Here is a 21,516-nt window from a genome sequence, read left to right on the forward strand (position 1 = left end):
AGCTGGAACTCAGCACCTGCAGCAGCTTTGTTCCGCGTATCAGGTGCACCACCTCGCACCACACACCACTTATCCATCTGGGTGGCGGGGCGGACCTCTTTGTGTGACTCTCTCGGTAAAGCAGGGGTTGTTAGGGACTGTAAGGGTAAGTGTGCTTATCCCCCCTGAGGGATTTCATGGGGAGTCACGCAAGGCGCTGGAGCGGCCGTCGGTCTTTTCATTGTCGGCGGGGCGCTCCTCGGACTCGTCCACGCTGGGAAGCTGGAGGGGGCTGCGGCCGCCGCGCCCCGGCGTCGCCGTGTCGCCCTCCCACAACGGTGGCGTGGCCCGAGGGTCGCGCCGCGCCGACGGCGGCAGCGGCGGCGTCCGCCGAGCGCTGCGCTGGCCGCTGGAGGATGGATCCAGGCCCTACAAGGCGGTATCAGGCTCAGCTGCTTCCACCCTCAGACCAATAAAGGCTCATTGCTCAGTCAAGAGTGATAAAAGGAGTGATGCCCATGGTGTGTGGGCAATCCACCAGTATCCACAGAAATGACTGCTCATAGCAGCAGCAGGACTTCTGATTGGGAGGCAGAGCCCACCTGTGCAGAGGATGTGCTGTCCAGCGGCTGCCCAGAAGCGCGGAACTTGGGCAAGGTCATTGGGGTCTTCTTCGGCGGGCGCTCATCCACCAATCCCTGCAGAAGTAAAATTTTCATTCTCACATCCATTCATTATCCCAGCCATCTGCCTCAACTCACTGTAAACAAAAGCACTCCGGCTATTTCACTTGCATATGAAGAGCCTGCCCTTCAGCGTAGCTTTGGACAAGCAGCACGGCAGTTTCTGCACCTGGCTGCCTGAGTCCTCCTGGCCGCCGGAGGCTGGGCCGGCTGCCGATCGCAGCGCGCCGCGCAGGTCCCCAGAAGCTGCCGGCAGGCTAGTGAAGGCGCGGGCGCGCCGACGGTCGTCTGCGTACTCGAGAGTTTGCGTGCCAAGCTGCGCGCGCGACACCACGGCGCTGCCGGTCTTGCGGTACTCGCGGCTCAGCTCTGCGCGCGACTGCGACGTGCGCGCCGTGTCCCGGCTCACGTCGAACGCCGCGCCTGCACGGGTGCCACATCCGCCCAGGAGGCTCTTACAAGATCTCTGGCTTACAGGAACATAAGCTACAGAGCTCGCAGTGAGTCCACACTCCCCAAAGATCTTGACGCCTTGGCTAAATTTCCCTTGACCAGAGCCTCTGCCGAGGACGAATCAGCGCTCAACCACATGTAGGGAGGGAAACGGCAGCAGTGTCGCTCCCATGTGTTCCAGTGCGCACATGCAGGAAGCTTCCTATTATAGACCTGAGGATCTGAGGCACGCTCATGCCAGTGACCATTGGGTGATCTGAAAGGGGAGATCGGCACGAAGAGCGGGTGTGCACCGGCAAAGACGGCGAGTGGGTTGAGCTGGGAGGCTGGCTTGTTGGCGGGGTTGAGCAGGCCCCGGATGGCCTCGCGGCCGAGTGTGGCCAGGTCCAGGCTGAAGTAGCGATCGCTCAGCTCCTCTCCACGCAGCTCCCGCCGAATCGACACGTTGCGCCGCTGCGTAGGGGAAATACGTGCATCAGCTCGAGCAAAGCATCGGTTGCAGGAGATGAGAGACCCGGCATACGGTAAGATTTACACCCCCTGTACTGGACCTTGGAAGGGGCGACATGCAATTGTGCATTCACTGGACCCTAAGGTGCCAGCTTGCAATTGGTGTATACATAGCCTTCAGGGACAGGTGGCACGGTGTCAAGATATAAACAGCCTTGCACTGCTTGTCTTTATCATGCCAGCCGGTGGCAAATTTAATAACTCGGGCTGTGAAGCTTCAAAGTGTGCATTTCTCAGTCAGAGCACAGCGCACCAGGGTAGGTGCCCGCTCCAGGCCTGCCGGCGCATTGTCATCGTCCATGTCTTTCTTGGTCTTGGATGCCTCCAAATCGGCCCCCTCTACCGCCTGCTCCTCCTCCTCCACTTCTTCCTCAAAGAGCTCCTCCACTCTGTCCCTCGGCAGCGTCCAGTACAAGCCCTGCAGCCAGCCAGCCATCGAGCGCCTTCCAATGATGTTTGCTCACTGAGTTCTGGAAAATGCCACCATTCCCAGTGAACGTGGTTTGCATTTGTGTGCAACCACATGCTTGACGGTGCTGGGCTCCCTCACAAGGCAAGCATGCAGCCCATCAAGATCCGCTGCTGCGAGCACGTGCAAGCAACGACAGCTACAGTCTGCAGAGGGGTTTGCAATTTAGCCAAATGGGAGGGTACCCCGTAGGTGATGATCTTGAGGATCATGGGAATGACGGTCATCCACAGGAGGCCGTTCTCAATCGCGCGCGCATTGTTGACGTTGTTGGCGGCCACGCCTGGAGTGACCACGCCTCCGTGAGCCTTGGCTCCGCTGCCGTGGCTGTCTCCCAGACTCTGCACATCAAGACTGCCCTCAGCACGCCATTCATCAGGAGGAACATGCTGTCTGCCTATAGAGCCTGCCCTGCTTGGCAGTGGCAGAAGGAAGGGACTCCAAGTACACATCAGATAAATTATCTGCGGCTTCTCAAGAATGTTACACAGGCAAAAGGAGTGGCAGCTGAGCTGTGGGATTCAATTTGCGCAACGCTGACATGGCAGAGTAGGCAGAGAGGCAGTTCACCCCCTTGAAGCCAAACACGCGCTCCGCCAGGATGCCAATGAGCGGAGCGCCCAGCGCGCCAATGGCTCCAGCCACGCACTTGTCAAACGCATACACAGACGTCCGGATTCCTTCAGGCACCACCTACAGAAGTCATCAGCCTTGTGGACCCATGCCGTATGGGCTGAAAAATTTGGGCATGCGCACCATACACAGAATTGTGTTTGCTCTTTAGAATCTGATCGCAGGTAAGTGCAACGAGGGAATGGCCCACCTCTGCAAAGATGGCTGCATTGTTGGAGGCTGGCCAGGTGCCAAAGAAGGCGATGAAGAAGAGCACAAAGCCATATAGCGCAGCATAATGGTCCAGGCTGTGCGGGTAGCCGGACGCATAGCGTGAGGAGCCTGCAAGAAAACAATGCTCCTCAGAACCCAGAAGAATTAAGCAGACCCACCTGTTCTGTTGCACGATTGCTTGAACAACTTATCAAACAACCACAGCTACAAGAGCATCAATCCTGCACATGGGGCCGCTCAGCTCGGCTCTGAAGATGAGGGCAATGAAGGAGAGCTTGAGGTCTTAATGACGTGAAGAGCGCGCCAAGCATGCGGTGCAAAAGTTCATGGAAAAAATGAGACAGACACACAATGAGGGAAGCATTGATCTCACCCGGGAGGCCCTTGAGCAGGGCGACGTAGAGGGGCCCGGCCAGCACTTGGCTGATCTGGTTGACGGCGGGGCGGGCTGTGTTGGGGAAGCGCATGGACAGGTAGTCACCCGCGCCGCCGCCCAGCAGGAAGCCCACGGCCGCACCGATCGATGCGCACACCGCCATGCCGCCCGTCGCCAGATCAGAGAAACCAAGCAGCTGCAGCAGAAGTAAACAATTGATGCTCAGTGGTCCTCTGATCAGCAGGCAGCAAAGCAGCAAACCCTAGCTTGAAGCATTGGCAGGAGAGAGGGCAACATCAACGGTTGAACGACCAGTAAGCATTAAATACTGTCCTGAATATAGCAGATACGGAGACAGTACAGCTGAGCTTGGTTGCAAACATGCGCACGTGGTTGTCATGCAATGGATGGAGGATTGCATTTAAAAATTGGTGGGCGCCAGGCTGCAGGATATGGGGCTGTTCAGAAAAGGGATGCGCACCTGGAAGTAGAGGATCTTGTAGCCCATGCTGAGGCCGACTGGTGCCTATGATATTCCCCAGCAGGATGAGCAGGAAGGAGGGCGTCTTGAACACCCTCCAGGCCCCCTCCATTATCACCACCAGCCTGCCCCACATCCGCCACAGCACCGCCTTTGTACACCCCTTCTGCTCCCCTCCCCCGGCACCTGCCTCCTTGCCGTCCGCCACCTGGCCGCAGCACAGGTGCTCCATTGTCCCTTGAGCGAACATAGAGCAGTGCCCACGGTTGACTTGGTTTTGTTGGATCTGGCGAGTCCAACATGGCGGCTGTGACTTGTTGTGGAATTCATCTGGCTCAAAGTGAGTCAAGCTAGGGAAAGGGCGGCACAAAAGAAGCTGCTGTTGCCGCGCGTGAAGAATCTGCAGTGTGGGGACAAGCACTGCCTGAAGCAAGAGCTCACCTGCTTGTTAATCGACCGGGGTTCCACTGCCATAGTCAGGATGATGACGCAAGTAATGAGGGAAATGCCTGCCATCGCCCAAAAGAGGACCCTCCAAACCTGCACACCAGTGATCCTCAGTAGATGTCTTGGTAGTCCTTCCATCTTTATGCGCGGGACAAGATCAATCGCAGGGAGCAAACGTGATATGCAACGCACCTCCACCCCATGTACTGCCCTGTTCCCAAATGAAATTGCGCAGAAGGTTCCAATAACACCACCTGCATGCCACAGGTAGCACATAGCACTCCTGCTCTCTTGATGACAGGGCACTTGCACGGTATTGCCTGCAAGGCATAAGCTTACGGCGTGCAGAATATGATGGCAAGATGGCTCACCCAGGGCAGAGACGGTGAAGAGGAAGCCAAAGGCGCGGCCCCTCTCAAAGGCGGTGTAGAGCTCTGCAATGATGGCTTGCACGCAGGGCAAAACCAGGGCCAACCCCACTCCGGAGAGAGCAGCCCAGATGGTGGCCTGTGCAGCAGTGCGATCAGAGCCCAGGCATGCACATACGCTTCAAAGCTTGGAGATAATTCAGGCGGTGATCTTTTGTAGCGTGCAAACAATGGCGAGTGTGAGCACACCTCTTGGAAGCGGTGAGCAAAGCCAAAGCCGATCGACATGCCGCCCCACCAAAGGCTGCCGATTGCAATGAGAAAGATCCTGTTGCACTCATTGCCCAGGATGCCCACAAAGGGGATAAAGATGGCCTGCACGTCACCGGAAAGCTTGTCAGAAAGGTTGTCAGACATAATCGATGACACATACTTCCACGCAATTGCTCCTCACTATTGATGAGGGTAAGGTCGTGCTCCTAGTCATTGATGGACAATCCCCGCTCTCAATGACTTTGGGGAGAGTTTCACCTGTACAAGGGCGCGGTACATTGTCAGCTGACCCAGCTGTGATGGCAAAGCTTTCAGCGAGCTGCCGATGGCTAGGTACATGGAGGTCAGAAGGACTTTGTCCGCCTCCTCGGCTGTGAAGGCCACAGCACAGGCCAGCGTGGTTCGCCGACGCGCCCATACTGTGACTTTGCTGCTTGAGGCCTTTGGCACGCGTTTCATGCCTCCAGTCCTGCATGCAGGAGTGCGCAAGATTCTAAATTTCTACAGACTCGCGGGATTTGGATGTCTTGCTGGTGGGCTCTTGCTTTGCTAGGGCAGAGCTGCTGTACAGCTTCCATCAGTTGGAGCTGGTTGATGGCGGTTGTAGGATGAAAAGAGATATTCAAGCTGACTTCATGTTCCATCCTTTATGAGGTTGATCTCCATGTCATAAATGCCATACGCGTCATGAGCATCAGTCATCACTTACACATGCATCGCTTTGAGAATGCAGAAGGCAGACGTTCCAATCGGCACATATGACGGTCATTCGCAGGACGGCATCATGCATGTTTATCACCATCATTCTTTATGCAACATCGGCTCCGCTATATCGCGAGCTGTACTGAGGAGTCTCGTGATCTGGGCAAGAGCCGATTCTTGCGTGTGAGTGCCCGGCATAGAGGAGGAAAGGCAAGTAGTTGCAGCTCACCTCGTTTTATGTAGCTAACTTGTTCTCAACTGCTTGCAAATATGATGACAATAGACACGCACAGGCACACTCTCCCAAAACCCTCGTTATTCGGGGTCAGACGAACACTGGACCAGAATTGCAGCACAGGGACGACTTTGCCAAGACATCATTAAGTTTGATCGCCCCAGCTGACAAACAAAGGTGATCAACAGGACACTGCCTCGCAAGAGGCGACATCACGCAAATATGCTTTCCGGAACGTCATGAGTCACCTGAGTGACGGCATCTTTTTTTGAACCGATTCAAAGACAGCTGACTTCACCTTCATTCTCTCTCCTTCTCTTAGAAACTTGACCTATCACATTTTGTTGCGAGTGGGTCCCGTATCTAGAACTGGCCGTTGCTGATGTCTCGGATGCTTTACAGCTGTTAGGTCTGCAGGCTGATCAAGGTCAAGCAAGTTAGTGATCTCATCGAAACATTGAATATTTAATACACTGCAGCTGCTCGGGCAGAGCAGGTCTTGTCAATGCTCAGCAAGTGCCAAGCAACTGGGTGAGACGTGCCACATGTACAGAGCAACGGCCCACAGCATCTATTTTATCACAACCACCTCCTTCTACCTCCGGCTCGAACTGAAAAGAAGTGCTGGCCTTTGCCAGAGTGCTCTCAAGACTGGCTATCTTGCGAAGTGCTCCCTTGACCTGCGAAACAGCGCAAGAACCACTGAGCAGCATTGGCGGACAGTCATTGTTGTCAATGTACAGATTAAGAATTACTTGCAAAGTCTGTCCACTTTGCAAAATATGAGTCGAGGTAGGGAGTAAAATAATCCCGGCCGCGGCTCCAAAGGAATCGAGGAACCACCTTCTGGCAGTTGTAAGTCAGGGCCCAGAGCGCTGATGCAGCGTACGATGCGCACTCTCTGTTGCTATCAGCCGCGCCGAGGCACGCTACTAGGCATGGCAGCATCGGTGAATATGCCAGGAAGTGTGTACCGGCTTCTGGCGCATGTGCCAGCACATGCAATACTAGCACGGCTGCTGTGCTTGTCTGCTGGTGCTGTGCTTGCGCCAAAGTCACCAGCAAATCCAACAAACCTGCTCAGCACAAAGTCCAATTTTGATGCTGTACGAAGACTCACTTGCCTGAGAACAGCAAAGCAATCGTGATCGATTGGTAGGACGATGCACACCCGAAGGCTCTGCCAATTTGAGGAGCGCTCGCTGCCCCTCTCTGGAAGCTGCAACATTTGCCAGCACAGCCAGGACAGCTGGGAGCTTGCACCACTGCTTCTTGCGCGAGAGCTCTTGCGTGATGCGCATCACTTCAGGCAGCAGGGACGCCTGCTTGAGCAATGCCACGATCCCATGGTGACTCGCAGCCATGTTGCTCAACACAGCCCAAGACGAGATCCAAGTGCTCGAGTCCACATTTTGGCTGTTTACAAGCTTCACCAAGCGCTCCAGCATGCCCTGGAAGAACACAACCACCTCTGAAGGCTCTGGGCATTGTTGCTTGCGATGCACACACTGTTGTGCCGTGAGAACATGTAGGCACAAGTGTTCATATCTATTCAATATGTATTTCGCAAACTTGGACACGAGACAAGCAAGTGCAGCAATTTAGGCACCTGTGAGAAGAATGTCCGCTGCGCAGTGGTGCTGTCCGCCACCAGATTCCCCGACAGCCCCAGCAGGTCTTGCAGTAGCTCTGGCTCTCCCAAGGCGAAGTCCCATAAACGAGCGAGCACAGAAATGCCACCAGCCTCTGCTACAGACGCCTGCACAAGGGAAGAATTCGGATCACTTCCAGACCTCAGATGCAGGGAACTTGCTGACATGGCGCCATATGCAAGTGGCTGATGATTGCCATTGCAACCTCTTTGCATCACTAATGATGTGTGCATTAATGCTCGGCGACTTGCGCACCCTACCTGAGACACTGGGCAGTCCAGCACAAGGTGCTTCAGCAGCAGCAGCACCCAGTGCAGCTGCTGCCATGCTGTGCTCTGCTGCAGGCCGACACTCCCACTGCCTCTGTGAGCAGTCCTGGTCTGCTCTGCAGTGTGCGCTGCTCTGGCTCTGCGCTGATTGGCCAGAGCTGAAAGTGCTGCCTGTCTCCTGGCTGCACCAGCTGACTTCTGTGAATCGCAGTGGCCATCTTTGGGTCCTGAGCGGGCTTTGGGAGTCAACAGCGCATGAGCGCTCTCCGCAGCTCTGATCAAGGACACGTGCAGCCTGGCCTCCAAAGCAGAGTCCTGCATATATGCCGAAAAGTAATCGGGTGCGCTGTTGCTGCTGCTGCAGTTTTGTTTTCATCAAAGTTTCAATACCGGTGTGTGGAGATGTATGCAGCAAGATGCTTGCTCAAACCTTGGCTGACGAGCTGAAGGCAAGTACGGCACACAGCGCAGCGGCAACAGTGCTCCGTTGTGGGTCTGTTGCATTTCCGCTCTCAGAAGGCAAAGGCCAGGACCACATGCTCCTCAAGCTCATACAGAGACTTGCCCCAACACAAATACCTTTACCCTCAATGCCCGGAAGCTTCCATTCCTCTCCTGCACCAACAACAGCCACTTGGATCCTTATTTCAGCCATGTCATCCAGATGCCACCTCCTGCATGCATGCGCTGACCTCTGCATTCATATTGTGATTGTGGCAGTCATGATGGGATCGCAATCCTTCAAATGGCACACCCGTGGGATCCAAGAAGAGGGCCTGGGTGGCTTCTCTGGGAGAGAGCAGAGCAGTCAGGAGATGGCAGGTCGCCAGCTTTGTTTGCATGGGCACAGTGATTGCATCAGATGCCATCAGTAGTAGTGCTGCAGACATGGTCACTGCTTCTGCTTCATCTTGAAGCACGCAGATGAGATCCTCTGCTGCCAGATAGGCCCTCTGCGCAGACATCAGGGCATTTTACACCTTCCAATCCTGTGCATTCAAGAGCAGATCTGGTGTGTCACAGACACTTCGACGCCAAAATCACAGCCATGATTTCAAAAGGAGTAAGATTCTGCAGCGTTGACATAGGTTTGCAGACTTACCGATGAGAGGGCAGCAGCAGCTTGGGCAACATGCTGCAGCATGAACATCCGCCTCCAATGCAAGTGCCAATCCGAGCAATCAGTGTTCTTTGCGGCTGCACCGTAGCAATGCAGCAGAGCATGCAGATGTGCGGGACATGTGGAAAAAGCGGCTGCGGCTGGAGACGAAGACTGTACCAGCACAGTCATGAGCTGCGCCACATTGGCGGCAGAATCTGGCAAAAAGAAGACATTCAGCCGCCATGCTTGAAGCTCTGTGCAGACAGTATCTACCTACTTTATTGCATGTCAGAATTGACATTAAAGAAATGAATGGGTTGCAAGGAAGGTGCCCACCTGCCCACATGGCAGCTCCATTTGGCCTCAGCTCGAGCTCATAACAATTCGCTTTGTCTAGGCGTTGCGACATTCTGGAAGATTGTGAAAGAGGCTTGACATGTTCAAAGATGCGCAGGATATCAGGCCAGCATTCCGCCTGCTGGAGGAGATCGTGCACATTGGCTGCATCTGCCAGGGAGGCTTGCAGGAGGAGGCCTGTCAGTGCCCTTGCCATGTGTGGATCTTCAAGGCCGTCCTGCAGGCCACATCATTTGTAATTTCCTCTCGAGCACTCCATGTCACCCTTCTCATTCTCCTAGAAGATTGCGAGGACCGCGCATTTGATAATCACCTGCTTGTCTGGGTCATAGCAGGTCAGCATTTTGCATCAGTTGAATTAAGAAGCTGAAATGGTTGTGTTACTGGGCTCACCTTGAGCAGCGCAGGCATGAAGTCCCATAGGCAATGACCTTGCTGCTGTTTGAGAGACGTCTGGCAAAAAGAAACCTGGGTGACCGTGCAGCAGGCATCTGATGGGCTGACAACGTCCAAGGCAGCTCTCTGTTCTGGGTTGTCAGCGTGCTGAGCTGTCCTTTGCTGCCCAGCATTGCTGGCTGCGCGCTCTGTCTTTGTGGCTGCTGCTGCTGCTGCTGGAATTGTGGCTGAGCTTTGGCATGACGGCTGGGGAGCTTTCCCGGACCACGTGTCAAGAGTTGCTGTCAGGAAGGATACCGCTGCTGCCCGTATTTGCTTGTTTTCTTGAGCGTCCTGTGCCATCTGTCACCCAGTCTCACATCTCAGGATCAGCAGGCACCAAAGCAGCTTTACTACCGCACTTCATGATCTGGCTAATCGATGGCATGATCTACTAGATCACATTTCTTGCGTGACACCTCTTTATCTCTTCAAGGCAACATAGAGTCTGTTGGGCAGCCTCATTAATCGTGCTTCCAGCAGAGCATAAGCTTTAGGTCCTTTGATGAAGATTTGCCTCACCTGTGTTGCAATGGCCGGTCCATCGCGCCAGGCCTGCATGAGCATGCGCCGTGTGGCAGGCGCTGCAGGTGACGCCAGCCTGGCGAGCAACCCCAGGGCACATGCGCGCACCTGCCACTGCTCATCCCTCCGCGCCAGATTTGTGAGCCAGTAGGTGCCACCCACCTGCGCATCAGCGGCACCCTCATTTGGATTTATCATGAATAGCAGATCACACCATTCACATGCAGGTCCAATTTGCACATTAGTTTTGCTGCATGTGTGGTCTGAAGAGCCTTGCATGTCATTTTATTACTGCATTATGATATAATCAAATGGGAGCATGGGCCGAGCACCTGCTGCCATGCAGGAGCCCATATGCTGGCAGGCAGCGACCTGGTGATCTCAGTCAGGCAATGCAGCGCCTGCCTCAGCAGTGCCTTGCCCTGGAGGCTGCCCGGTGGGCGTCTGTGCCAGCTGGAGCAGACCTGCCTTATGATGGGCTCAAGGCAGCCCGCCAGCGCACTGTCCCATTGAGCGCCGGGGTCGCTCCAAGCATAGCGCCAAGTGTCACCCACGCAACGCACCTGCATTAGGTACATGCTACACGCTGATTATTTCATGCATCCACTGTGCTTGCAGACCTGCATGGCATACGTTTGGACATGCAAATGAAACACATTGTTGCAGGGCAGCTGACAGATTTGAATGGCACGCACCAGCCAAGTCAGGACCAGCATGGCTCTGTATCGGGCGCCGTATGATGCTGTGTCATTGGCAATGAAGAGCGAGAGGAGCGCAGGAATGAGACTGTCAGCATCCAGGGCTTGCAGTGTCTCTGCACACAGTGTGCCGCTGCATGATTCATGGGCTGCGTGTAGCAATTGCGCCAAGAGGTCCAGCAAAGCCTGCAGCAGAGAGGAAAAATAGGAGGCTGTGCCTGGAAACCACATATCAACGTGGCACAATAGGAAAGTGCAAGAAACATTACCCTGAGAGTTTGGGATCATGGTTGCAGACTCAGAGTAGACCCAGAGATAATAGGTGAAACAGGTGCATACCATGGCCAATGCCGTGGCCTGTGAGCCCTCCAGCGTTGCTTCATACAACACTGCTGTATAGGGATCCATGTTGTGATCAGCCAAGGAAAGCGGCAGCTGCCGTGTGCCAGTAGTATGAGCCTCGGTGGCCAGCCTAGAGATCATGGGGACCATGACCGTGCCACATTGGCACGCCAGTGCCATTAGCTGCTCTGCTAGGACCTTATCAGTCGCTAGTAGGCCTTGCAGGATGTGTGACATCAGGAGCCAGAGCTGACGGTCATCCCTTGTAGATGGGCATGCGCTCAAGAGGTGCCGGGATGCACCTGCATTGTCACAATGACTAATCTTTTCCTTGACCTGCAATCCATGCCACATAATCTTGAAGTCCCGGGCCAACAACAACAACAGAAAGAAAATTAGTAATCACCTAGCCAGTCAGCTTTTGCTGCTGCATGCGCGCCCCTTGGCGTGCTGATGAGCCTGTGCAAGTCTTCAAGAGCGCGAAGGCAGCCAGCATGATCAGTGGCGGATTCTAGGCATGCCATCAATCTGTCTGCTTCCGCAAGACTTTCCATGCAAGTTTCGAATGTCCGGCCTGTGGGTCGCTCTGCAGAGGAGGAGGATTTGTGAACTTGGCTAGCATCTGCTCTGATTTCATTTGGTGAGTTCAGGCGCATTGCAAGGGCCTGCTTAGCTGCCACTGTTGCAAAGTGCAAAGCGTTGCTAGTTTCCGCATGCGTCAAGACACTTCCCAGTTCTGCAATTAGGTGGGAGTGCTCCTGAAGCACTTCCAATGGTGTATCCAAGATGTAGTCATAGAGCTCCTGCATACATTGAATATCAGTTTTCCTGCATCAAGATCGATTTGCAGTTGCATGTGATCGTATTAGGCTCCCACCTGGACTGTCTGCAACAAGACTGCAGAGTTTCTGCTGTGCGTCAGTCTGAAGCTCATGTCAAGTAATGCATGATGAGCTGGGCTTCCTGCACATTGCACCTTCTGGTCAATTTACAACATGGGCGGGCTCTGCCACCTAATTTGTTCAGGCTTGAATAAGAAGCAGATCTTCTGTGTACTCCAAGAATGTCACGTGCTTGCTTACCATGTGATGATGGAAGACAAGGGAACATGCTGTTGCGACTGGCGCTGGTTGATCTGAGGGTTTCCTGGTGCTCATGGGTATGCTCCACGCTGTACGCATACAGATCAGGGACTCTGCATGGGTCTCGTTTGGTAGGCCTTGTCTGCTGCTCGCTGGAAGTGCTGCATGCAGTGTGGTCTCCCGAGGAGTGAATCTCTTTGCGCTCTGCGCTGGCTGTATCAGCATGTCTGCTGGAGTGTCCTTGCAGATTTTCTGCGAGGAGGTCAGGGCTGCAAGCAGCATTGTGCAGCTTAGCTGTTCCGCTCTGCCCTGGTAGCTGTTCCACCGGCATGTGGACGCCCATTCTATTTGCGCCTGCCCCTGTCCCCAGCACCCAAACACTTCAAAGCCTTCATTCTGATGAACCGACCGTTAGGAAGTGCAGGCATCTACATCTTGCAATGAGGAATGTGGGTGATCAGGCATTTCTGGAGAAAAGCACCTGCCAACAGAGCCTGGTCACAACCTCCTTGGTGAAGTTCTCCAACTGGCCCACTTGCACCTTGGATGTAGATTTTTGAAATCGGTTACCTTCAATTTCCTTACCTGACTGTGCCGCCCATTATGTAAGGCTTTTAAAGACACGAGTCGATGCAAGGCAACTGATCAGTCACAGTACACCAGTAAAGCTTCCCACATAACCAAAAATTTCCTTGTCAAAGAACACGATCAGTTCTCAGTCAGATTGTTTGTCAGATCATTCATCAGATGTCTTCACTTCGTGTATACCAGCACAATATATGCATATGCCAACAACATCCAGTTATATAGATTAGGAACAGACAGCCTTGCGGCGCATTTGATCACGCACGATGCAGAAAGCTATTGCTACACTATAACCTGCGACAAATAAATTTCTATCCTGTTGAGAGAATCGCCTAGAGAGCCCAAGAAGGAAGCGTTCACGAAAGGCCACGAGAAGCCAAATTTGGCAGCAACGTTGGTCGAGCAAGTGCACGTGGGGAGAACAGGCTGCATGCATGCCAACCTCCGACAGATGGGCCACTTTAAGCAGATTCTTCTTACATTTTAATCGCGCATGTCCCGCGTCCTCCCTAGCTATAGAATGCCAGCGCTGCAGCTCTGATCAGCTGAGAACTTTTTTGATTGATTGAATCTGCAGGCTACAGTCACCGTTACGGTGGTGCCCAGCTTTTTGGTCATTCGCCATAAGGCGAATGTCCTTTACTATCGGTCAACCTGGTACGGATTATCTCTATCTTTTGCCCCCTCCCTATGCCATGTGGCTGCTCACCAGGCAGCCACGGCAGTTGAACGGAACGCGAGGCGCAGTTTAGAGGCCTTTCCAGGGGGATTGCCCCGTTTTTGGCCCTAGATTATCTCTAAATATCTCCCTGGCGATTGGCTTTACGGGCCTGCGACTGGTTCTGCCCCCCAGCTCGCGTATGACCTCGTGGCCGCCCGCGGGCGCTCCCACTTGTTATTTTATTTTGCCAGTGGCAGATCATTTGCTGTACAATTGAGCCGCTAGCCTAGTGAAGGTACCATCACAGAGCATGGCATTAATGCAATGTTGCTGTGACGCGATGAGCCCCAGCTATTAGCTCGAGCTCTTTGTGAAGGTCAGCAAGGTGCACCGTGCTGTGACTGCAGGATGCACCTTGCACTGCAAGTCAAGTCAAGACGTTCCAAGAATGATATATAATAGATCCCAACCTCAAAAATTCAGCAAGCCTCAGCTGGAACGAAGGCACTGACCATAGAAAATAAACTTGGCACACTGCTGGCAGCTAACTTGACTTCATGGTCATCCGAAAGCACACTCCATAATTTTCCTTCGGCTTGCATGCCCTCTTTAGGCAGCCATGCCAGCCGCTTCAAGAATTGTGTTGGTACTTGTACCTGCAAGCCATCAGCAATCACTCAGTCACTGTCCAATCATTGCCATTGTGTGGTTGGGGATGCATATTTGACATCCACCGAAAGATCCCCATCAGAAAGACTACAAGATAACAGTGCAAGAACTTGGAAGGGTCAGGCAGCGGGTTCACCCGCAGTTTGGGCACTCGTAAAATATTGTCTGTCCTTCATCAGCAGAGCGTAGCTGGCGGGTGTAGTACTCCATTCCGTGATTGCCGCACTTGGGACAATCATCATCCACCTGTTAAAGCAGCGGTTCAAAGCTGTGCAGCCTCACACAAGCAGCAATGAGCATGTCTTGTTGCATCCAAACGTTGCGAATATTGCAACATCACGGCCGTACCGTTGCTCTGGTTCGGCCCTGCTGCTCTAAAAATTCATCTTCTTTCTTCTTTTCCTTCACAAGGGGCTCCAGATTGAATCGCCTCCTGTAATCCTGCACAACCATCAAACAATGTAAGTGGTACCTCAATATTGACCAGTTGTAGAAGCTTGCTGTAATTCCCAGACGCTGCAGTGCATCTTGTACAGGTTTTCTCACCTGAATGTTGCTTTTGCTCACCGTCACGCTTCCATCCAAGTCTGCACAACGCACTCAGCAAGGTCATGTTCATGTCAATGAGTACGATATACAGGAAAGAAACATTTAAGGCTCAGTGCCATGACAAGGATGATGTACCTTCTAGCTTGCGTTGCCACCCCGAGATGGGACATTTCGCCACTCCAGATGTCGCGTCTAATGTCAGCAGAGATCCAGTCAAAGGACAGAACATCCATTCCTTCGATGCTGACATTATGCTTGCTACATTGTCAGAGAAACCACATCACGCTATTTTAGATCTCCAATATGATCTGGAGGGTGTCTGTGCTTTTGAGCAACAAAGCACCTTCACAGAAATTCAGAAACAGACCCAATAATAATCTCACGAATTTCGGCGAAGACGAAAGCGCTCACAAACATCTAAATTCGTCCCATGCAACTGTTCCGGCTCTGAGAAGATCACGTGACGGTGAGTCATCAAGTCCTCGAATTCAAGCAACTCTCCGCCAGTTGAAGTTAGTGTTGCTACAAAACACAATTAGAAACGTGCATGCAGCAATGTCATTCGGATCACTCCACAACCGTCTCACGACAGACGTCGCATGCACCTGTTCGAGTCCCAGATCACACGTATTAGGACGTAGCTACAAAGTATCTGAACGAGGGATCAGACAGCACTGGCGAATCAAGGCTACATCTTTGAGACAATTTAATGGGGATGGCTCCTTGACCAGTGTCACGACACCTCACAGCGGCTACCACTTCGATGGGTCCAGGGATCGCTTCTTTGAGGGGTGGTATTGGAAGGTATTTGCCAATTCAACCATTGGATTAATGCAGCAAAGGGCTCATGTAATTGTAAGCTACTGTAGATTACAAGCGAAGGCCACGTGGCCGAGTTTCGAGGTGCATATTGGACACTGTCACTGCCCCATACTTCAATATATCAGAGGAGGTCTACCAGGGTGTGACTGTGCTCAGGTGTCACTTGGAGGACCGGGAGAAAGTTTTGCTTTCATATATTCGATCGAAGACCCAAAGGGAAATACCCAGACCGGAGGCGTCGGAGCTCAGGCATGTACAAGTGTGCCCTGGCTCACCTTGCTGTAGAGAAAGCATGAGATATGGGATGATCAAGAAAGGCACATGCGCAGATAATGGGTCCGGGAGATTCCTATCTGCTGCAGTACTCGAATAATGTGGGTGCATTCTGGGCTGACCAGCACAGCTTGGCTCTGGGAGCGAGATTCAGAGCTCCAAATGGTCAGGCACTGCGAGTGGCGCCGCAATCAATCCTTCCACAGGTTTGACTCTAATATCTCGTGCTCGACCCCCTCGACAAGAAAAGTCTGCATTGCATCGCCATTTCTACTTCAGGCTCTCTTGATGGACGGCGTTCCTGAGTCTGAATGGATGTCCAGGATGCCTTCGACAGAAGTGTGGACCAGGGGTATCAGGCAAGCCAGACCTGGCATCAGGGTGAGACTGAATTTTGCTGCCCCCTTGAAAGCATCAAAATACAATAAAGAGAGATTCTTAGATGGCTTCCGCACAAAGTCATTGCACAAGCATGGCACAATGCAAGCGCAGGAAGCTTGGTGGCGGATGAGGCTGGCGCGAGAGGAGACCTCAGATCCACGGTGCCCTCAGCACAGTGGGCATTCTCGGTGACGCCCATTGACGGCTGGGGCCCACGGGCTGGAAAGCAACAGGCCACGGCTGGCTGGCTCGCTGCACTCCCAGTCTTCGAGCCACACTGGCAGGTATTCTCAGGGTGCCAAGATGGATGCATGCATCAGTCATGCGGAACGTCCCTGGAATAACAATGTCTATAGTCGCCCATCATTCTGGAAATTCTGGTCTTCTTTCCTAGCTGACTCTTGCCGACAGCTCAGCTCCAAATCTAAAAGTGGCACTGTGCAGATCTTGATGGCGCGGGGGACTGCAAGCGGGTGGGTACAGTGGGGGAATCGCCGCTATGAATTCACAGACGCACCAGCATACGCAGAGAAGAACTGGGGGGCCGGGTTCCCCAAGAAGTGGTTCTGGGTGGTCGCCACCGGCTTTGAGGGCGAGCCTGACGCCAGCCTGACAGCTGTGGGTGCGTGCCCTGATGCTTTGAGCAACCAATCATGAGCACATGTTTTGGCTGGGAGCCTGTCAAACGTAGCCATGCAGACTGTCTGTCGAGTTCGACTTCAACACCAGACTGACTTGATCAGTGTGCCTGCACGTCCTGAGCGTAGAGGGGTAAGTGATGTAAAATTCAGTGTCTTGTGTGGCTCAGGTGCGAGAAGGGGCCTACTGCAGCTGCCAGGGGTGGAGGAGGATGTAGGAATGGTGGGCATCCATTGGAAGGGCCAGTTCATAGAGATGGTGCCCTGGAATGGCGACGTGCAGGTGAGCGCCGCACATCACATACCGGTATTGACAGCATGCTTCCATGACCTTCAGATGTCCCAGCCTGTAGCGCCTTTACTGTGGGGATCTCTGCTGCTTGGGTTGCTGTGATACACTGAGCTCTCCGCAATCACAGTGCGGCATGTATTGGAACGAAGCTGATTGCAATTCCAGTGCGGTATTAGTGCAATGAAGCAGAATTGGGGTATAAAGGAGGCTGGCTGCAACTGGTGCAGTGGGAAGTTGAGCCCTGGGGCCGCTGGCGCATCTATGCGAAGAACAGCCAGTATGAGGCGCTGGTGGAAGCTGGCTGCAGCTCCCCGGGGACCCCCCTGCGCGCCCCCACAGCTGACCGCGGCCTGGATGTCTTCTGCCGGGACTCCTTCCACGGCGAGGTGCTCTCAATAACAGCCTAATTGAGCGATGTCATACTAAATGCAGTGTAAATTGAGCCTAATGGTGGAGCATGAGATCTACATTTATAATGGATACCTCAAACAATACAATTACTGGTATTGCGTGGTAAGATGAAAGTGAGACTTGTATGCAAACAGGGGTTGTGGTGAGTGAAGGTGAGGCTGCGAGTGTGGCGCCGAGACAGTGCGGGAGTGAGGAGAACTGAGCCTCTGATTGATCTGCACACCAACGATGGGGCAGTTGAGGTGGGCGGCGGCCCTTGGTGGAGCACCTGGCAAGCTCAGGTGTGAGATAACATCCTAATGCACCTTGTGGCAGCCGGACCCTTGACATCAGAGATTCACTGCCATTTCACTGCCTTGTGGAGAACACAAGGTTCTGTGGTGCCTGAAGTGAGTTTGGGTGGTTGTGGTGTTGCAGGCGGAGATGCAGCAGCCGCTGAAGTCCATTGTGGGCCTGCCAGTGGACGTGGAGAGTGTTGTAGCGGCTCTTCCGCAGGCATTGCGCCCTCCTGGCTTGTAGCCAGCTTTCGGGGAAGTTCAGAACAGTATACGGGACTATATAGTCAAGGGTGGATAATAAGAGATAGGGAGGGGGCAAGACGGGAGGGCAGCCAAAATATTTCATTATACTGACAAATCCTTGGGAGAACAAATTCTTTTAAATATATACGTGGCCATGGAGGAATTCGGACCACGGCAGACTGCTTTCAGCGATAAGTATCGAATTAGCACAAAGTGTCTTTTCATCATTTATGTTTGGAAACGGTCATGAGTTTCTGAATATCAACATCAAAGACAGTACATGTGTCTAATCTAAAAAATTCTGCTGGCCCTCTGCAATCGACTCAACCGTAGCATCTCAACACTAGCTAGCTTTTCAAAGTTCTTTGGTGATAACAAGAGCATCCTTCAGTTTTTGGATGACCTCGGTCAGTGCCCGCTTCCGCAGCATCCTGTACTTGACAAACATGCGTTCCAATGGCGTTTGGATGCTTCGGCCCCCTAGAAGACCTGCCCAGCCCCCATTTTTCCCTGCAAAGTACCCAACATTCTTTAAGCTGCCTCAAATTGGTGACAAATGTCATCATGCATGTGTACACATCAGGTGAGAAATGCATACCTTCAAGAAGTTTGGCATCCTCTGCTTCTGTGGTGGGGAAAGAGCTCAGAATGGCCTCTAGGCGCGCCAACTCAGCCTTGTTCACGAGCCTACCCCCGAACTCTGCAGCAGAAAAGATAGTCTCGTTGCACGTTCTGGCAGATTGACTGTAGCTCAAGATTCGGGTGCATGAAAGCATTCACTCGAAGAGAAGACTCTTTCAAATCTTCCATCAAAATGCCCACCATTCAGGCCACTCTTTCCTTGTTGCTTTCATCTGGACACAAAGAGAGTCAGGTGTTCACCATAGTCTTCTTCAGAGTATGCTGCTGGCTCATACAGGTTGCCTGCCGGCAGGTCTTGCGCAATCAGCCTTGGAGGGTCATGCTCGCGAATGAAACCATAGTGGAAAAGCGACTGATCATTCCTCCTGATACCGGTGTTGTACTCATGGAACAACTGCACAACACACACATATTCATCTTTACAGCCATGAACTCTCTACAGATATATTCAAGGGGTGAGGCATGCCAGTTCATGCAGCTGAAACCATACAGCCCATGCAGTAATGACAGGCTGGAGAGATCAACACACCTCTTCTCCCTTATCAATGTCTCGCAGAGTGTAGGCATAGAAGTCCCCGTTGTCAGCCTGCATGATCTCCAGATTGTGCTCTGTGCCGTCTGCATGGTTGAGCATGTCCATCACAGGCAGCAGCATCCTCTTGGCCACGCCCTCCTCATTCGGAAACAAGAACGCGTACGAAGCAACCTGCAGTAAGCATGACTGCAAGTCAGCCGTGTGGTGTGCAGATCACATGGAGTCAAGTGAAGATTTGTGAGTTTACAGCATCTCACACCAGCTTGAATCAGATGATTTTCCCGGTCTGTCCTTGGAAACATCTCATGCTAAAGCCGGGGCGTGGAGTGAGACTAGTGATCGTACCACTGATGTTATGTGGCTGAAGTCCACGTAGCTCACGCCAGGGAACTCCTCTTGGAAGCTCTCAATCAGAGCTGGCTTGCCGCCATCATATACATTCTTGGTGTAGGCGCTGTGGACAACGATCGAAGCTTCAAGGATCCTGTCTTGCAGGAGATCTAGCGGCTCCGCAGGATATGTTTGCTTTGTCATCGAGGTCCCTGCTTGTGGCAGGGATTCCCAGTATGGCAGCATTGACTCGTTCCATGCTGAATTCTCCTTTTTCAATCTAAAAAGCTTTACTGTGTTCTCCTGCGATTGACAGCACAACAACATTGAATTCCGTGTGTGCTTTTATACGTTTCACAGGCGCATGCCCATCATGTGTTTCTGATGTCCTCCCTACAGAGCGCACAGGGACCTCGAAATGCGACATGAACATTTGCAAGATCCTGTGATGTTGAGGAGCTGTCGTCTTCACCTCTGATGTGACGTGGCCCTCTCCAAGCTCAACTGCTATGTGCGCAGGCAGGTGAACAGCGATCTGACTTTTGTTCATGTCCCGGACAGCCACCGCTCCTCTGAGCCCCTCATCACTCACGTTTGTGATTTCAAGATCAACCTGTGCAGTTTTTTGCTTGGATTTTAGTACTTTTGAACAAACATCTTGTTCTATACAACAGTGCAATGGAACATTTGATTGCCGAAGTATATAATCTGTAGACTGGATCCTATTAAATGTTCACTGACCGTTCCACCACATCTTCTGATCCATCTTATAAGCTTCTCCTCTGCCGTGATGGACCCATATGAGCACTGAGAGAATATGCCCAGGAAGGCCACGAGAATCAATGCCGCTCTCATCGCTATATCGAAGTGCCCAAATTGAAAATTTCAATATCTGCGGCAGCTAAGAATAGCTAATTTGTACTTCAATAGTCACTCAGAGATGGGCTAGTTCCTTTCTTTCCCCAAGTTTATCGTCCACCTATATACCTTGGCTGGTGCCAGCTTTTTTGATGAGAGGATGTTCAATGTCAATGACATTCTAGCATCATCGACTTTGACGGGATCACGGTCCATTTGAACTCCTCCAAAATTGCTGTGCTGCCAGCACGTGGATGACTCATCCCATGCAGGTCTCTAGTAGAGACTCTCTACTCTTTACCGGCAGTCTTCCCTTTCTCTTTGGCTTCCATCGACCAAAATGAGCGTCACTGGTTCACTCCGTGCTGTTGGTGCTGCGCCTTCGACCACAGATCCTCCCCAATCGACGCGCTTAATAGCCATGCCTCCATGCTGAAGTTGTCTTCAACAAGAGAATCTCAGCCTTATGACTTGCTAAAGTCTTAAATACACATCAATATCATGACGGCATAATTCTGGCACGATAGCGTCCCCAAAGAAATGGCCGAGGCAGAAGAGCATCGACAAGGCCAGCAGGTCATCCTTGCTGTGCAAGCCCTCTACGCACCAACAGCATCTTCAGCAGACAGAAAAGCGGCTGATGAGTATCTGATTGAGTTCCAACGTCATCCATCAGCCTGGAAGGTGGGCAGAATCCATGTCCTAGTACAGGGGAAACGTGGAGCTCTGGCTCAGCCAAAACAACTATAGTGCCCGCGCAGGTGATCATTTCCTTGATATGTTCTCCAAGCACGCCACCTGATGCTGTCCTTCTCGGCGCGCAAAGCTTGCGCAGAAAGGTGCGGGTCCTCACCAATGTTAGGTGCCAACATGCCCTGCGCGGTATTGATTGCTGACATATGTGCATAAATTCTTGCATTCGGTGCCACTAATCATCTTGTCTGTCTGAAGTAGTCACCTGTGAGCTTGTCCAGGTGCAGCGCCAGCTGACCACAATAGAAGCTGGCTTTTATCCAGACCTGCTGCAGAGGCTGATTGATTGCACCATCTCCGCATCGAACAATG

General features: G+C 52.7%; 4 protein-coding genes across 4 annotated transcripts; 1 reads left to right on the forward strand and 3 right to left on the reverse strand.

Moving 5' to 3' along the window:
* Positions 1 to 174: 174 nt before the first annotated feature.
* Positions 175 to 11,091, reverse strand: COCSUDRAFT_39754 (MFS general substrate transporter; the record flags this gene model as incomplete). Its single annotated transcript, XM_005651240.1, has 25 exons — positions 175 to 408; positions 582 to 677; positions 832 to 1,085; positions 1,409 to 1,568; positions 1,879 to 2,043; positions 2,280 to 2,435; positions 2,665 to 2,787; positions 2,918 to 3,048; positions 3,314 to 3,512; positions 3,892 to 4,005; positions 4,239 to 4,337; positions 4,437 to 4,498; positions 4,616 to 4,751; positions 4,862 to 4,987; positions 5,144 to 5,354; positions 6,943 to 6,946; positions 6,994 to 7,144; positions 7,432 to 7,581; positions 7,735 to 7,925; positions 8,323 to 8,358; positions 8,498 to 8,696; positions 9,342 to 9,419; positions 10,271 to 10,324; positions 10,627 to 10,725; positions 10,858 to 11,091. The coding sequence occupies 25 exons, from the start codon at positions 11,089 to 11,091 to the stop codon at positions 175 to 177; spliced, it is 3,462 nt and encodes a 1,153-aa protein (XP_005651297.1).
* Positions 11,092 to 14,331: 3,240 nt separating this feature from the next.
* On the reverse strand, positions 14,332 to 14,998 carry COCSUDRAFT_83584 (hypothetical protein; the record flags this gene model as incomplete). The annotated part of the gene is made up of 4 exons (XM_005651512.1): positions 14,332 to 14,445; positions 14,548 to 14,640; positions 14,746 to 14,786; positions 14,884 to 14,998. The coding sequence occupies 4 exons, from the start codon at positions 14,996 to 14,998 to the stop codon at positions 14,332 to 14,334; spliced, it is 363 nt and encodes a 120-aa protein (XP_005651569.1).
* A 305-nt stretch (positions 14,999 to 15,303) lies between these two features.
* Positions 15,304 to 18,084, forward strand: COCSUDRAFT_12504 (tocopherol cyclase; the record flags this gene model as incomplete). The annotated part of the gene is made up of 10 exons (XM_005651241.1): positions 15,304 to 15,552; positions 15,727 to 15,851; positions 15,884 to 16,049; positions 16,167 to 16,224; positions 16,336 to 16,508; positions 16,669 to 16,846; positions 17,033 to 17,145; positions 17,382 to 17,540; positions 17,718 to 17,846; positions 17,983 to 18,084. The coding sequence occupies 10 exons, from the start codon at positions 15,304 to 15,306 to the stop codon at positions 18,082 to 18,084; spliced, it is 1,452 nt and encodes a 483-aa protein (XP_005651298.1).
* A 123-nt stretch (positions 18,085 to 18,207) lies between these two features.
* Positions 18,208 to 20,621, reverse strand: COCSUDRAFT_64642 (SET domain-containing protein). Its single transcript, XM_005651242.1, has 7 exons — positions 20,335 to 20,621; positions 20,066 to 20,206; positions 19,609 to 19,896; positions 19,258 to 19,434; positions 18,969 to 19,122; positions 18,685 to 18,786; positions 18,208 to 18,596 (listed from the first exon to the last, which is right to left on the reverse strand). Exons 1-7 carry the CDS (start codon positions 20,446 to 20,448, stop codon positions 18,442 to 18,444), a joined length of 1,131 nt encoding a protein of 376 aa, XP_005651299.1. The 5' UTR covers positions 20,449 to 20,621; the 3' UTR covers positions 18,208 to 18,441.
* Positions 20,622 to 21,516: the final 895 nt, after the last annotated feature.

This window comes from Coccomyxa subellipsoidea (genome assembly GCF_000258705.1).
Source record: "Coccomyxa subellipsoidea C-169, whole genome shotgun sequence".
NCBI lineage: Eukaryota > Viridiplantae > Chlorophyta > Trebouxiophyceae > Coccomyxaceae > Coccomyxa > Coccomyxa subellipsoidea.